The 17,037-nt window shown below is 49.3% G+C and overlaps 1 protein-coding gene across 1 annotated transcript in view; it reads left to right on the plus strand.

Annotated features, from left to right (window-relative positions):
- The window catches only part of LOC144176063 (uncharacterized), a 174,703-nt gene that overhangs the window by 109,079 nt on the left and 48,587 nt on the right, over positions 1-17,037 (plus strand). The window contains exons 5-8 of the mRNA XM_077705188.1: positions 1,170-1,299; positions 1,558-1,639; positions 3,024-3,085; positions 8,256-8,328. Coding sequence (XP_077561314.1) covers positions 1,170-1,299; positions 1,558-1,639; positions 3,024-3,085; positions 8,256-8,328 — 347 coding nt within the window. The remainder of the gene's footprint in view (positions 1-1,169; positions 1,300-1,557; positions 1,640-3,023; positions 3,086-8,255; positions 8,329-17,037) is intronic.

Below are 17,037 nucleotides of genomic sequence, written 5' to 3' on the forward strand. Positions count from 1 at the left end.
CCGTTGTTGGCGGGCTGCGTATAAGGCCAGCGAATAGCTGTTCCTTCACACCCCGCATCAGGTGACGAACCTTCTTTGCTTCACTCATACCAGGGTCAGCTCGGCGAAACAAGCGCGCCATGTCCTCGACGAACGTAGAGACGCTCTCGTTTGGTTTTTGCGCCCTGGACTGTAGAGCAATTTCGGCCTTTTCCTTCGCTCGCTATTTTTGAAGTCTTCGAGCAATTGCCGCCGAAACTCCAACCAGCTCGTAAATGTAGGCGCATGGTTTTCGTACCACGTCTGTGCTGAATCTCTGAGTGAGCAGTAAACGCTTCTCAGCTTACGTGTGTCGTCGCACTCGTTGAACGCAGCGACCCGATCGAAATGATCGAGCCAGTTCTCGATGTCTTCGAAGATGCCGCCGTGGAACGGCCGCGGTGTGTGCGGCAAATGCACTACCAGCGGCGAGAAGGCTCCGCTGCCCTGAGTGGTTTGGCATGCCGTAGTGGTTGTCATGACGCGAGGAGGCTTCACCAGCAGGCCAAATTCTGGTGGTAGACCTCGAATGCGGCGACTTGACTTGTGCACTGGTGTTGTCTCTAGATGACACTCGCGTGGGTCGGTAAACTCGCCTGGTTCAAAGTGCATGGGATTACCCCGCACCTCTACCACAAATGTCACGAATAAAGGTAGAAAAGCAGTATTTACTGGGTTTAAAAGACCTACAGACGGCACCGAAGCTGACGCACAACCAAAGCTGCCGTGGTAGCCCTTAGCCTCTTCTTCTTCTCAGACCCCAATGTTCAGAAAGGCACATACCCAAACAGAGAGATTGTCCCAGGCATGCGGCAGTATGCCAGCCGCACTAGTCTCTTGGCCTGTGTCGGCCTCACATTTAGCTTGACCCTTGCTTGTGTGTGTGATTGGGGCTTGCCTAATTCGCGGGTGAGCGTACATAGCATTAGCCTGACTGCCCACCTTACTCCCACCAAACGGGGCTGGAGAACAGTATCTTCATGCAGTGAGTGCTTTGCATCGCACGCTGGGAAACCTGCTGGAGATGCGCTTGGGTGAGTGTCTGCAGCTGCTGGCTGTTAGTGAGGCCCTTGTGCCTGTTGCTACCATGCCCAGAGGCCAGCATGTGGGCCCTTGAGTGGCGTGTGAGTGGTGTGGCGGTGGATATGCAGGTTACAACCAGGAGGCCCTGTGGAGCAGCCGGCTGGTGGTAGAGCCGCCCGTGCTGAGGCACCTGCCTCGCAGCCAGGACCCACCCCAGGTGGTTCCCCTGCGCAGGGGCCGGAGCCTCGCCTATGCCGGGTGGGTGGCTAACCACAACCACCTGATCACCTGCAGGCATTGCCAAGGCAGGGTCGCACAGTGTTGTAAAAAGGCGGCGAAAATTGCCAGGGGCCGAGGGTAGCCAGGGTGCCAAAGAAACACTCCTGAGGGTCTTGCATTCATTTTCAATGCACTGCTTTGCTAATTGACATGTACCAGCTGTGTGTCTGCTGTGGGGTGTGGCAGGCAGCAGTCCAGGCATAAGTGTAGCAGTGCTGCACCGTGATTGCTTTGCAGCTTCACAGACGGGAACCGGCTGTGGTTCGCAGATACAGCGAGGAGGACCTTCATTTTCCACCAAGATGGTTGCTGGACTCAGGTAACGTCTTGTTCTTTTATGTCCTACGTGCATTCACTGGCTCTTTTGGCAAATAACAGCTCATGGGCTCTCGCACCAAGTTGGCTCACGAAACTGAAAAATGTACCTGGCTTTCAAAGAATCTGGTTTCCCGCAAGGAGCCTTAAAATACAAGTTGCCTTACATAATCATTTCCGAGCCAGTATTGCCTCAGAAAAGCGCGATACGAATGTCAGGGCCATCCCAAGTTCTAGTATTTGTGTGAAAAGCTGCTAAGTCCCTGTCCAGAGCCAGGAAGTGGCACCCAGTTAGCGCTGCTGGAGGCTTCGCTTCTCGGGATGTTGAAGCAGTAGTCAAGCCAAGTGCAAGCGACTGGCCACCATTTAGCCAATGCCTGCCCTGCGTCCCCTACTGTCGGGGTGTTTCTAGCAAAGCTGGTTTGCCTAGTAAGGGCTATTACGTTGGTGTCATAATAGAGCCAGCTTTAATCGCACAGCTACGTTGGTAGCAAGAAGCTAGTTGTACCTCCTGGCAAGGCAGCAGCGTGGCACTGGAGAAATATCTGCCACAAGGGCTTTTAAGACCAGCCTGGGATGACTTCCTGGAAAGCTTGGCTGTGGGTTCATCCTAAAGGTGCAGTCAATCCACTTGGCAGCAACCAAAGGGGAATGGCCACAAGGACAGAACAAACAGGGCAGGTGGCGACGGTGATCACCAACGTCGCCTGGTTTGTGTCTAGTGAACGCTGTTTCCTGTGGAGGATTTTACTGTTCGTAAGATTGGACACAGTGTTGCACAGAGACAAATCCTCGAGCCCTTTGCCCCTTGATTCATCTGCTGGGCAACGATGTGGCTCAGGCAGATGACTGCAATGCGTAGTGCAGCTCCGTGTCCTTCGGGAAAGGCGGCCTGTCCAATCCAACAAGCAAGTGAGCAACACGCGCGGCCTATGAGCAAAATGTGCCCTCCCCAGAGGGACGCCTGAGCAGACCTGTTCATGACGTGACGAGTGGTCGACCGGTGTGTGCCACCAAGGGCAGCACTGGCTGCAGCGCTGCTAGGTGGATGGTGGGCCATGTCCGAAATGACATCGTTATGAGCTGGCTTGACACCAGTTGTAAATTGGATGCAGACAGTGTCCCCCCGAGAAAGCCGGAAGGAGTGCACAAGGAAGGTGCATGCTTTTTCTGGAGGCACCAATTATGTTTTGCTCACTGGACGAGGACACTGCTGTTTCATTGGAACAGCTAAGCCATGGGCACTAGAAGTGCTGGCACCGTTGCATGAGAAATGATCACCCGCTCACTCCCTGGCAGCGAGAACCTAGTTGGAGAGGCGCAGGTGTCACAGTGTGGGTTGTCGTGGGTGGCTCATTGTACGTCGCTGTTGTGCATGGTGATCGCAGGTGACGCCACGATTACCGAACAGCCAAATCGTCGGCATCAGTGAAGAGGCTCAGGTCGTGTGGTAAGTGTGTTCTTTGACATGCAAGACATATGGCTGGCAACCAAACATATCCTTTTTCCGGCCCCTTTCTTGTCAGCTCATTTCTTCATACTTGCCAGCTTTCCATAATTGTCCAGGAAACTCCCAAATTTCGCTGGTTTTGTACTAAAATATGACAATAACAAAAAAATCTTCCGAATACCTGCTCGTGCTTGGCGAAACCTTCCTTCCTGTCTGGACACATTGTGCTAGCGCTACCTGACAATCTAATCCAATCCTACACAAATTGACGCTTCTCAGTGAAGAGCTTGAAAGGCATAGCAGGCCATATGGCCATGTAGAACTGGTCACTACCAGCTGGAGGATGCGAGAGGCAGTTCAGCATAACAAAGAAAAATTGCACCCAATTGCAAGAATATATGTCTTACACAACCCTCCGTCATGTTCTTTTGGCGAAGTGTCGCAGAACGAACATTGTTACATTCGATAGTATTCCCAGGTCTTCCTGAAAAGGGCGCCGTCAGCCACATCGAAGGTTTGGTAAACGAGCAGTGGCCTTGCTTGTTAGTAGATTATATTAAACTGTTCGATTTCTGCCTTATTGTAACTAAATTAAAATACATGTAAATTATTCCATTCTGTTGCTACACATTTTGCTATCCCCCCCCCGCCGGCCTGACCTCCTGAATGCCATCGCGGCGTACCTAGCACGTATGTTTGTGTTTGTAGTCACATTGTAGCACATGTGTTGAAGATTTAAAATATCATCAGAAGCTGGTTTTAAATTTGTGGGTGTGTGTGAATGCCAAATAGTAGCTTTCAAATCGAATATTGAAACGAAATGAAAAAAACTGATATCTACTCATTAGCAATGTTTTTAATGGCCTCAATTTTCTTCAGAATTTATGCCAAAAACAAGCTACTTCACATGTTCGCGAGTCATTATTTTCTTTTGCGACCCGAAGGACGCACATTTTAACCCTCATTCGCAGGAGTCCAGTCGTTGATGCACTATAAGGCGATACTTGAGGAATGCAGCGTGGGCACTACGCCCTGTTAGGGCAGCTTGCTACGGTGCCACCAACAAGTAACTAAGGCTAGGGTGCTCATTTTGCTAGAAAAACGTTGCACAAAGTGGGGCAGATTAACAAGACATCCACAAGTTCTGACGACCAACTAAAGGAGATGTTATTGGAAGTGACAACATATGAACATGCACCTGCACAATATCACAACTCCTGTTCTTCAACTCGGCCCACTCAAATGTGGTGAAACGAGGTGTAGCTGTTGCTGCTGTACTGAAGGCAGGGTGAAGGTCCTGTCATCACGGGATGACTAAGAGCCTGGGCTCGCCGTCACACAGATCCAAATCGGCAGAGTATCCAGTTCTATTGCTGCGCAGCTGCGCGGAATCGGTGATGACAAGACCGGGTTCAGACAATGTAACAATCTTGGAGGAGGAAGCTAGGGTCGTCCCAACGTCGAGCCATATGTGCACAATGTTTTGCATGCCCCCAAGAAGATCGGAGACAAGGAAAGTGTGAGGGCGCCTTTTTTGCACCAAACAAATTGACCACTCTGTGTGCCATAGTGAACAGTGAAACGGGACTTGAACCTACTTGCTTGACGAACCAGGCAAAACAATACGTGAAATCTGTGGATTGCGTAGTGTATGAAATCCCACTTGCGTGCAAGCGGGTCGACATAGGCCTGAAGGGCAGGCGCGTAAACGGACGTCGTGGAGCGCACCCTTACGCCATGCACACAAAAGCTTGAAGCGATCTTTCCTGAGTACACAAAGTGCAAGTGCTATCCAAAGCTTAACAAAACAAATCTTGAAACGATACCGAGGCGCCTGACCTTGTGAAATATTTGAGGCATTGGTCATCGGCATTAGGGGGAATGGTTACGCACGGTCGCCTTTACTAGCACTCTTCCAGCAGCAGATAGTCAATCTTGGCTCCTAAACGAAAAGAAGGGCTGTTTTTGATGTTAACTGCGTTCTTTTTCCGTAGTTAATAATTTTACCTTTTAGCTTTTTCCTCCACCTTTACCATTGTGAGATTACAGAGGTGCATGTCTGTATGTTGTCACTACCAATAAAGTCTTCCTTAGTTCTTCATCAGCCCTTGTGGCTGTCTTTCTACTGCGCCCCTGTTTTCTGGGCTGTTTTTTCCGGCAACGATCAGGAAACACAATTGTGCACTCCTTTAAAAACTGTGGAGAATATCATGAATAACTGGCTGAGAGGTTGCTTGCAATTACCACTCATCGGTTCAACAAAGAGGTAATGAATCTATCACTCCGATCGGTCCACTGTGGTCTAGAGCATGAACAATAAAAAATGAAATAAGCATAACCAACTGCATGCAAGAAAGTCAAGACCTTTATTGTTTTTGAATGAATGGAGGCACTGTCAAAAAAGCCGTGAAGCGGAGGTGACGTGAAGCCAGCCAGGAGAACCTGCGTGCACAAAGCACTTGCATGCAGGCGTGCTCCCCAGCTGATGGCCAGCCCACGATGGCTCGCCAGCTGCAGCGTCATCTCAGCCTGGCTGTAATGTCCGCGAACTCCTCAACTTCTGCTTCGAAATTGCCTATCGGTGCTGGTCATTTGTGCCGTGTGTAGGCATATTTCAGCTGTTGTATTTTGTACCTGGCATTTTTTTGGGGGCACACCATATGAAAAAACCGGAGATGCCGAGCGGAATGCGTTCCGCTCCCCGCTAGCAGACGACGCTCGCTTTCCTAGCGCAACTCGCAACCGCAGCGCCGCGGTGGCGAGAGTCAAGGCCGGCCGCCTTCTCTCCACGGCCGCGGCGGGGAGATACGGAACTGAACCTAAAGCGTGGCAAACTGTTCGCATGGCGCCGCAGTGAAACATCCCCCTCGCGAGGGGCACGATCAAATGCAGAGCATTTCCGGGGGCGCACGACGTTAAGTAGTTTGCGTTATGTTAATGTTGTTACACTTGTGGCAACTGCTGACGAGAGAGCGCTCGTCAGCAGTACAATTGGCAGCCTGGGCGCACGTTGAGTCCAAGAGAGGGGAGAGAGTGTCCTTGAAACGTGCCTGGGCGCGCTATCGAATGTTGATCGCGCCGATAGCGAAACGTCTGAGCCGGGCATGTCGAGGCGAGTGATGCGGACAACTACGGACGCCAAGAACGGGTGACATCGTGAGTTAAAGAAATGCTCTGCATTTAAAAGCGACAAAAGCGGTTGCGATTGCTTTAACGGAAGCAACCCTAACATAAAATATCCGGTTAGAGATTTCGAAATAGCAGCGTGGGCTCACAGCATGAAAGGAAGATCTCATCGACGCAATCGCAAACTGTGCCATAAAATTTACAGCCTCTACAAGGCGCGCTCGTCAAAATCGCAATTTTAATGAAGCTTGCGAATTAGATTGAAAATGAGCAAATGGTGTAGCAGCAATGCATTACATGCGCTGACAACTCTGGCTCTTGCAGCAATGCATTACATGCGCTGACAACTCTGGCTCTTGCAGAGCCTAACACAGTCGGAAACTTTACTCGACTGTTCGACTCAATTCGCATTCGCGTTATTGAATAGTGGATCTTGATTCGCATTCGCGTATTCGCCCACCCCTAGGGATTTGTTTCTGTAATTTCTCTGTTGCCAGAGCGTCGCTGTGCCCGTTTATCTTGCGCCGTACGTTTGTTTCCTTCTTTTCAGGCCTGTTTGCGTCTTTTGTTGTTCGCTCGTTTTGTGTAAATCTTGGTGGCTAGGAAAAGGCTGTCACTAACCTAGACTGCTATTGTTTGATCGGCATGCATGTTCTCAATCTTTTCAGTCTTTGGAGACAGTACAAAATTATTGGCCGAACCAAATCTTCCATTGAGTCCACTGTGTAATGGAGTGCAAGCAACTCATTAAAAATAAATACCACTCAAACAAAGGCTGTGCTTTTCAGAGCAAAAAAGTGAAAAGAAACCATTGATGGAGACCTTACACTTGGTATGTTTAAAAGAGAAACAGTAACTCTTGCAAAAACCCTCGCACTGATATTTGAGTATCACCTGCTGAGGAATAAGCAGACCACTGCAATTTCAACAAATTTGGCATTAATAAGTGTCCTTACCAAGCTGCGTTCCTTTGTTCCAATGGTAGTAAAGCGGGTTATTTATAAATACAATTTTGTGCCCAAATAAATAAATGCTGGTTGGTTGGGGAAAGGACTATGTCTAGCGTAACAAACCTTCACATCCTACAAAAGAGAGCTGTGAGAGTGAGGTCAAACCTGCCGCATCATGCCCACACAGCAGCAATCTCGGAACTAATTATCTGTGCGGTTCCACAGTTCTATAACACCACACTGGTCAAGTGCTATGCTGGAATGGAGTGTACCAGCAACATTGTGAATGGCCAATTATCAAGTGGTAAACGTATCTATCCTGCTCATCATACTCACCGTGCTGAAACATGGGTGATTCCCCGTGCACCCAAAAGTTATGGTTGTCTGTTGCTGCCCTGTTATCACTGCCGTCACAACTCAACTCACTCAGTAGTGGATTTCCTTCAGGTGAAACTGTTGCGGTAAAGGAGTGCTTATTTTCTGCCCTAGTAAACATGTGCCAATAATCTGTATGACAGTGTCCTACACTGTTGTTCAGTCGGAGCCTGTCGTTTTGCATTGAAGTGTGTCTCTCCACCTCTGCTGCTCAACAATACTACCTAACTCAATGAGGTTTCCACTGTATATATAGAAATTTGTGACCCTTTCACGTGCATATTTTCGTCCTTCTTCTTTCTCTTTGTCTGTGCCCCTGGTATCTTTACGACTGACGCCAAAAGATAAAAAAGTATAAAAATAATTTGCTGGTCCTGGAAGGAAAAGCTTAATACATGCAGAGCCAACAGGATGGCATTTCATTCGCTGGCGCTGGACTGCTCATGTCGCTTTGTTGTCTGTTGGTGTCCCTTGTTGTTTATTGCGGGGCACACTTTTGCTCCAGTGAATGACGCTTGTTTTTAATTAGGAGGTTCTCTACTGCGTGACAACAACCGAACCACCTGCATGGCCTCACATGCCGTTGTGAGCGAGCAAAATTGGTGCACATTAGAAGGGAGGCAAGCGGGCAGCATTCAGTGCACATTAGCCGCCTCCTTCAGGCGTCGTGGTTTAGACTGCATTGCAGGGTGCCCAGTGATAAGACAGGTTTTGCGCAGGACGTTGCCCGAGGCGACGCCGCTCAAGCCGTGGCCTCCAGCCTGGGAAAGCCGCAACTTCATGCAGCAAGCAGTGAGTGCGCACCTCTGAGAAGCGTGACACCAGGCCTGCCCTGAAGCTCCCTCATTACTGTAGACCCGGCTTTAGGGGTAAAAATAGGCATTTCTCTTGTGCTGAGATAATCACAAGGGCATAAAGGGCTGATGATTCAACACCACTTGCAACAACACCAGTTCCTAAAATGTTTTCGTATATAATGGTTGTAGAAAACATTGCCAAAGTTAGAATTTTGGTGCCAGCGATAAAAAACGATAAAACATGAATCTATTTAAAAAACACTGCCAATACTACTGAAGATTAAAGAGTATACATTTTGTAACGTGACATTTAAAACACCCTTTAAGAAAATGAGTTTTCGCGGAGCAGTTCATAAGATTTTAAAAAAGTAGCGCCAATCCACCCTGTGAATGTGGTTGGAAAGCAAAGCTGTAAACGGCACCCACAACGATTACCCATGCGACGTCTCTTAAATCCACTCGCGTCGCTCTACCAATAGTGAAACCAGGGAGAAGTGAAATGCACTTAACCACACCCTCTATTACTTCAAAGAGATATTCTCGGTAAGGTTAAATAATGCATGATACATGAACGGTGGTTGGTTGAGTTGAATTGGTGTAGCACATGAGTGGAAACTCTTTCTATAAAATAAAGGTCAAACCTGGTGTTAGACGATCTCACTTCGTCTCTGCCTTCGCAGACGGAGGCGAGGAGATCGGGGGCAGAGACGATGGAGGAGCAGGAGAAGGAAGAGGACCAGGAGGAGGGGGGAAATACTTCTACTCAGATTTATTAACGTCCCAGAGTGCGGCTCAGGGAAGTGGTTCCTTCTTCACTGTAGCCCATATTCAGTCCGTGCCGCCTGTGCTGTGTCCACCACCTGAAGCTGGTAGGCAGGGAGGGGCTGGACAGCAGCATCTCACATTGCTCTTGTTCGGAAGTTGACGGAAAGAGAGGATGGTGCTCAGGGCTTACGTCGCACACCCCGATTATGTGATAGAGTTTTCCTACTTCTGAGCACAATTTACATTCAGCGTCATAGCTTTTCGGGTGCATTAATTGAAGACGCGTCGGGTCTGGGTAGGAGCCAGATTGTATGAGCCGTAGGGTAGTTAGTTGTTCTATGGAAAGGTCAGAGTAAGACGAAGGTAGGGTCTGCCTCAGAGGGCGATAATGCTGGGTTATGTCCCAGAACGACACAAGCTGGTGACTGTCCTCCTGTAGCTTCATAGCACGGGGGGTAAAGGCGCAGTCTTGTTGGTGGGCGTATTCGTTGCCCTCCATGGAAGTGTGAGCGGGTGTCCACATGAGCTGAATAGAACCATTGAGGGAGTGTTTTTTTAATGCAGAGCATTTCATTAACTCACGATGTCACCCGCGTTGACGTCCGTAGTCGTAGTCCGCACCGTCGTTGTCCGCACCCCTCCCACTACACTATATAAAAAAAATACTATCCGGCGCCTGGTTTCGATCCCTCGAACCTACGGGCGGAACGCAATGTACATGGTGCTCTACCCACTGCGCCACAAAGCCGACACAGAATGGGTGGCAACGAACGCGCCTTATATTCTTGACTCATTCAAACTACTTCAAGAAGCTGCTGATACAATGCATTCACTACCACCAACTCCCCAAACACTAAACGTTAACGCAATACACTCACCCCCTATGCGACGCATTTACTCGAGTCCCCCTCGCGGGGAGATGGGCCCAACTTTTTAGCACACGCAGCGCAGGTCGGGACACCAAACCCGACTGGTAATTCCGAGAGGCTTGTTGGAAATCGGTGATTACCTTACGAACCCCTGGTTGAGTGAGAGCTAAGGCGATGGCTGCCTCTTCTGCTGCCGTCATGTCTTCGGTTTTGAGTAAGGCATAATGAGGTTTGGTGTGGAGGTAGCCACAATGATGGCGTACTGCTGCCCTCGATTTTGGGAGGCGTCTGTGTAGACAACTGCATGATCCCCCCCAGGGGTGGTTTGAGCGCTTGAGCTCATGTTTGAAGGTGACCATCGTCGTGTGACGGGGTTCATATTTCTTAGCAAAGGGAGAATCTTTAGTTCCTGTCGGAGTACATATGCGGAGTGGCATTCTGTCCGGCTCAGCCAATCTTGTGAAGGATACGGCGACCCGCTGCAGTTCTGCTCATGCGGAGCTTCTGGATAGAAAAATGGCCCCATGTCATCTCTTCCACCGTGTTGTAGAGTCCCGTGCTTATGAGCCTCTCTGTGGACGCACTCATGGGAATACTGATGGCTTGCTCAACCACCTGTCTAATCATTATATAAAGCATTTTTATTTCCTCCTTGCCGAGGAGAAGACAGGGGGTTGACGTAAGTGATTCTCGAGAGGACAAGCTTGAACTAATCGAAACATATCGGATTCCTTGAGGCCTCGCTTCTTGGTGGCCCACTCGCCTGATCGTGTGCATGATTTTATTGATGCCGTGTGTGAGGCACTTCAAGGATACGTCAGTGTTGGTGTTGGCCTGCAGATGTAGGCTCACGATCTTGATGCTGGGGCTTGGAGGGATGGCCTGGCCATCAAGGTGTATTTGAATGTGTTCCTTGAGGTGTTGTTTGGCGTGAGGGTGGATGAGAAAGAGCTGGGATTTTTTGAGTGAACACTGGAAGCCACAGGCGTTAGCATATTGGCGTACCAGAGGTGAGATGCCGTGGATTGGTGTGAGCTTCGTTTAATCGCTATCGCGTGGCATTCAGCGAGAATGCAGGGGTTAAACATGTACATGTGCTTGGTGAGTGCACCACTGTCTTCCCCGTCACCGCGTGGGCTGGTAGCTCAGTCGGTAAGACAACGGGCTCTGGCGTTGTTATTCCATTAGTTCCAGGTTCGATTCGTGGCGGTGAAAGTGAATTCCTTTATTTCTTCGCGTGAGTTTTCTGTTGACACCAACGGTCGCGAAAGAACCCTTGAGGGGTAGAGGTAAAAAGCTTTGCTTTAAAAAATGTTCGCATGCGTGGCACCAGCACCATGTCATGAAGCCCAACCTCCACGTCAATGCGCAATTTCGGGTGATTCTCTGGAAGAAATCTGGTAGTTTGACATTATTGGAAGCCCGAATTCGTCCTTGCATCGAAGAAAGGTAGTTTGTCAATGGCCTACTTTATATTTGTCAATGGCCTACTTTATTTATAAAACTTCAAGGTGTGTGCTTTTTGACCTTCGCGGTCAGTTTGTTGTCACGTTTCTCTTTCAGTCTGCCACCTAATGCATGTCTGTTGACGACTAACAAGCGAGCCGTTGCAGGGCAGGCAGTCAATAAAAAAGCGCCCAATTTGCAGCGTAATTTTTAAGAGTCCACGCTGCCATGAGTAGCTGTTATCAGGGTGGTGCTATTCAAAGAAGCGGTTTTTATTTTCCTGACCTTCGTGCATGAAAACGTTGGACGGGCCATGTACTAACACAGCAGCCCCACACGAACAGTGGTGGTAGCCTGTTTTGGGTGCCTCCTCATTGCAACCACCAGGCAGAAGCAGAAATTTTGTCCGAGTTGTTGTCTTTCAGATGTCCTAGCAGTTAAACTGTGGTCTTTCTTTTTAAAAGGGTGTCTGCCCATTCCACCATGGCTCGCTACTTGTGTCGTGTCAGTATGATTTCACGTGAGCGTTCTCTCGGCTTTCCCCGCTCGAGGCACATTGAATAATCTTGGTGACGGTATTGGCGACACCGCGGACCCCGAGCTCCCAACATGAGCTGTAACGTACCATGGTGTTCTGTCTTAAGGTGAAGGGTAGAAACCTCAAACGGTGCCCTTCGGTACCCAGGTCAAGCTCCGGCGGATGGGCTCCCTGTCTGTTTACCAGGCAGGGAGCTCCGGGACATCTTCAACTATCTGGGTAAGGCTGACGAAGAAAGTAGCCCCGTCTCCCTGCTTTTATACTATGCTATATGGTATTGTCTAAACTACCCCCGCCAAACGTGATCGGTCCTGAAAAGGGGTCGCACCGAAGTATCTTTTCCCCACTTTTCCTGAACCGGATCATTACTCTCAATTTCTTGTCATAGAATTCCTCAGTGCAGCCCACCCTCTTCCATCGCATTCAGTCTTCTTGATCGCAAAATATCTTGAAGCCATAATAGGGAAATCGTACAAGGCCAAAAAATAAAGGACTGGTGAACTCCTCATCGAGGCAAATCACAAGCAGGAATCCACAAAGCTTCTAGCTCAGAATAGACTGGCTGATCTCTACATCAGGTTCACACCCCATCGGAGCCTCAACAGCTCGCAGGATGTGATATCAGAGACAGATCTTCTGAAAAAAAACCGATGCGGATCTCCTTGCGGACTTAAAGGATTGGGGAGGCACTGCCGTGAGACGCATCACCATCCGCAGAGACGACAAGGAGATTTTCTCCAAACACATCATCTTGACTTTTGACCGCGCAGTACTTCCACAACATATAAATGCCGGCTTTTTCCTATGTTTTATCCGTACCTACATCCCGAACCCACGGCGCTGTTTTAAGTGCCAGCGGTTCGGGCATGGTACAAACTCTTGCTGTGGCCGAACGACCTTTGCAAAATGCGAGGCAGACGATCATCCGAGCGACAACTGCCCATCTGACACCCTCACTTGTGTGAACTGCCATGGGTCCCATGCCGCGTACTTTCACAAATGTGAAAATTTCATCTGGAAAAAAAGATAATAAACATCAAGATAACTGAGAACATCTCCTTCCCAGAGGCGCGAAAGAGGTTCGCCTCTTTCCCTTTAAGGAAGTACTCTGATGCAGCTCGCCGGGGGGCGGAGCGGTGTCTCGTTTCCTCAGGGACCCAGTTAAGCGAGTCTGACCAGGTCCCTTTCCCGCCCCCCGCTGGGTTGCCTCAGTCAGCCCAACCCGTCACCACACCACTTGCTGAGGCAGTAGCGGTTGTGGTGCCGACCGTCTCTCTTTGGACCAATGCCGCTCCCGCCGCTGCCTCCCCGTCCCTCAGTGCGTTGGAGGGTGCCGAGGGGATGGACGCCGGGGGCCCCGCATAGGCTCCCCCCCCCCCCACACCGCACCGCCCGTGCCACATCTGGCGCCCCCGACGCCTTTGGCGGTGGCAGGTCAAACGACAGGCCCCCGAAGGAGGGCCAAGACTGGGGGACCCGGCCCGTCGGGCACCTCTCTGACATCTGACGAGGAGATGGATGTAGGGCGGTCCCTGCCTGCAACGCACCATAATGAGCGGCCTCCGACTTCCAAGGCTACAGAAAGGCCCAACAAGCCCGTTCCGAGAGTACAAGCCTCGTAAGACGACACATGAGCGCACACACATTCGAGTCAATCTTAAATGTAAATAATGGGAACAGAAAACATCATTCACGGGAACTGTAGAGGCCTTACTAACAATCTAGATGATGTGTACGAGATACTTCATTCACATCAGCCAAGTCTCATGTGTCTTCAGGATACACTCCCTAATAGTAAACATACTGACTTCTTGAATAGCTACTTGGTATTTAGAAAAGACAGACACGCTTGCACTTATTCTTCAGGTGGTGTGGCCATAGTAGCCTGATAATCCTTAGCGTGTCACACCTTTCACCTAACCACCATGCTGGAAGCTGTCGTGATTCGAACAATAATTTATAATAGGTTAAAAACGGTATAGTCCCTCTACATCCCTCCGGATTCCCAACTATCCAAAACTGATTTTCAGGCCCGGATATATGAACTACCTGAGCCGTACTTAGCCTTAGGCGACCTCAATGAACTTAATTCACTCCGGGGCGCTTCCCACACAGATGCCCGAGGTCGCCTAATTGGAGAATTTCTAACATCATCGTGAGCATGCCTTTTCAACAACACCCAAGCTACATATAACATGGGACAAAACAGTTATTCATATATTGACTTGGCTCTTGGCTCTGCAGTTCTTTTACCATTTCTTTAGTGGCAGTTTCACACAAATCTATTTAGTAGTGACCCCTTCCCCACCAAATTGGCATACATAGGCAAAAACACAAACACTTCCCCCTCTCAATATGTTCAGTGAGGGAATAGCAAACTGGAGTACATTTACAGAAACATCTAAACTGCACTACACATCCATAAAACACCTACACGTAGAAGAGGCGACCAAACTGCTCACAGCCCACATTCTCGACGCTGCCGACAAGTCTATTCCCCAGGCCACTGGTGCCCCGCGCAAGACTGCAGGCGAGCGCGAGTGGCCCAGAACAACGCGTGGGTTGTCCTTCGCCGGTACCCCACGTCTGATAACCTCGTATCCTTTAAGCGGTCAAAAGCACTCGGGAAGCGCGTGCGCCGTCATGCAAAACGGGAGAGTTGGCATGCCTTCCTCACACCCATAAACTCATACACAGACACACGCAAAGTATGGACACGTATACGTAAACTGAAGGGACAACAGACACACAGCCTGCCCCTGGTGAGCACAACAGGGGACACACTCAAAGATCAGGCTAACACACTTGCACAACACTTCTAACACGTGTCCAGCTCTGCACACTACACAAACACTGTCATGAAATACAAAACATCTAGTGAAAAGAAACACTTATGGGATGATAATAATTCAAACACCTCCTATACGCCTCGAGCGCGGCCTGTGGGGGCGCCACTGAAATTCCCCTAGCGGCCCGTTTCGGAAGCAGCCGCGGGAGTCTCCGTCCGGCTAACCCACAATCGCCGTTGCTTTTGCGGCACGTTCACGACTGAGATTTACTGTTTGTAGGCGCTAGAAAAACATATATATGTGGAGCAGTCACTCTTTTCGCAAATGTGGCACATTTACGAGAGTGTAAATGTGTAAGGCGCGATCTTATTCTGGTAGATTCGGTGTACAAGCACCAGGTGTGCGTCACAGGTCGGCGTCGCGAAACCGGGATATGCTTATGAAGATGATTGCGATTCCACTGCCCTTAAATTCACTAACAGTTTGTCCGTAAGCATAGTTTCATCAAATGGTATGCTACGGCTACGCACTACGACGTACATCAGTTTTGTGCACTTATATAACCTAACGGACCACTTATACCTTACAGCACTACAGTTATGCTTGCCGATATCACACCTCAGATATTTATCACTACCCTGGACATACATTTCATGAACATTCTACGAAATAACTACGACGAATAATCCAAAATTATACCCGGAATCGAAGCACGACAAAAAATTATTGCTGGGGCGCATTGTCGCGAGCCGAGTGCCCGCAAACATTCATATATGTACATATATCCTCCGCGAGCAGCGCCGAGAACGGTTTCTAGAGTAATGCGCGTCCACGACTAAACTTTTTTTCGAAGCATAGTCATATGACACAGGGAGCGTGCAGAATCAAGCACAAACGGAAATTAGAGGGCCTTATCAGATATCGCACTCTTCTAACGGCACATTTTATCAGTTGTAAACTTGTATACCTCGAAAAATGCGTCCGCCGAGTGATCAGCTGTTCGTTGAAGTCTGAAAACTAGAGTAAGGTGGACGCGTAGCTTGTGTGCTTGATTACTGAAGTGTTCATTCCTTGATTTCGCCCGCATTTGTACACAACGATAGTTAAGCGTGCGCCTACCCTCCTCCGCATGTCTCGCGAAATAGGAGTGAATTTCGCACACTAGTTGGTCTCGTGAGTCCTACCCGGCATAAGTTTAGACGAACGTCTTTAGCATTTCAGAATTTCCGTACGAGCTATTCTGTTTCTTCCGGACTGGATGACCATTGATTTTTCTGTGGTTTAATTAACTTTTCTTGGTTTTTTGCTATATGACATGCAAGAGTGCACATCTCTCACTACGCAGATCCTTGGAATATACCTAAGATTTTCGCGTAGCTTATATTCTTATAAAAGGCACAAGTTATTGCCAGGTATTGGGTAGTCACAACACCGAAATATATTTTTCTACGACGTATATTTCGAAACGAGGTCGCATTCGTTGTCCGCGCTGCAAAACGAAACACACCTCTCACTGTGCCAGCATCAGTTCTAAACAAGGCTTCAATAAAATTCACTTGTGCCGAATGTATTCGGAGGTGACAGTGGTGGTATGCTGCTGCCGTCACCGACGCCCGTAACAGCGGCGAAGAAGTGCGCAAAACCGCGTTCCTGGATAGCTATTGTTGGCGTTTGAGCACCCTACCAAGACGCAGCGGCATTTGAAGTGCCGTAGACGTACTATTTACTTACAGACGTCACCATAACAAGTTTTTTTAGGGCGCCGAAGGGCAAAAAGAAGCGAAAGAGGACCAAAACACTGCATGAACCTTTATCAGCCGCGCAGCGCTAATTCCGTCAACACCGCGGAGAAGCGGCGGCAGGCGGCGCAGCGAACGCAAGCCTCGAGGCGTATAACTCCCCCTTTACGTTTCATGAGCTGAAGCTGGCTCTCAGTGCTTGTAAGCGTTCAGCTCCAAGGGGAGACAACATTACGTACACCATCATATAACACTTACACGCAGACACACTCAATGCACTTTTGCACCTCTACAGCAAAATATGGCTTTCGGGGCACCTTCCACGTTCTTGGAGGGAGGCCATCGTAGTGGCTTTTCTGAAGGAGGGAAAGGATCCTTATTTCCCTGCTAGTTATCATCCCATCGCCCTAACAAGCTGCCCGTGCAAGCTACTCGAAAAGATGGTCAATAGGAGATTCGTGTACTTTCTAGAGTGCAATGGTCTTCTCGAGAGCGGCCAGGCAGGCTTCCAGGGGGGTGGGGGGGGGTGATGCACAAATGATTAACTGGTTTCTTTGG

This window comes from Haemaphysalis longicornis, unplaced genomic scaffold (assembly GCF_048455015.1).
Source record: "Haemaphysalis longicornis isolate Haplotype H1 unplaced genomic scaffold, Haemaphysalis longicornis Haplotype H1 scaffold_3, whole genome shotgun sequence".
NCBI classification, from domain to species: Eukaryota; Metazoa; Arthropoda; class Arachnida; order Ixodida; family Ixodidae; genus Haemaphysalis; species Haemaphysalis longicornis.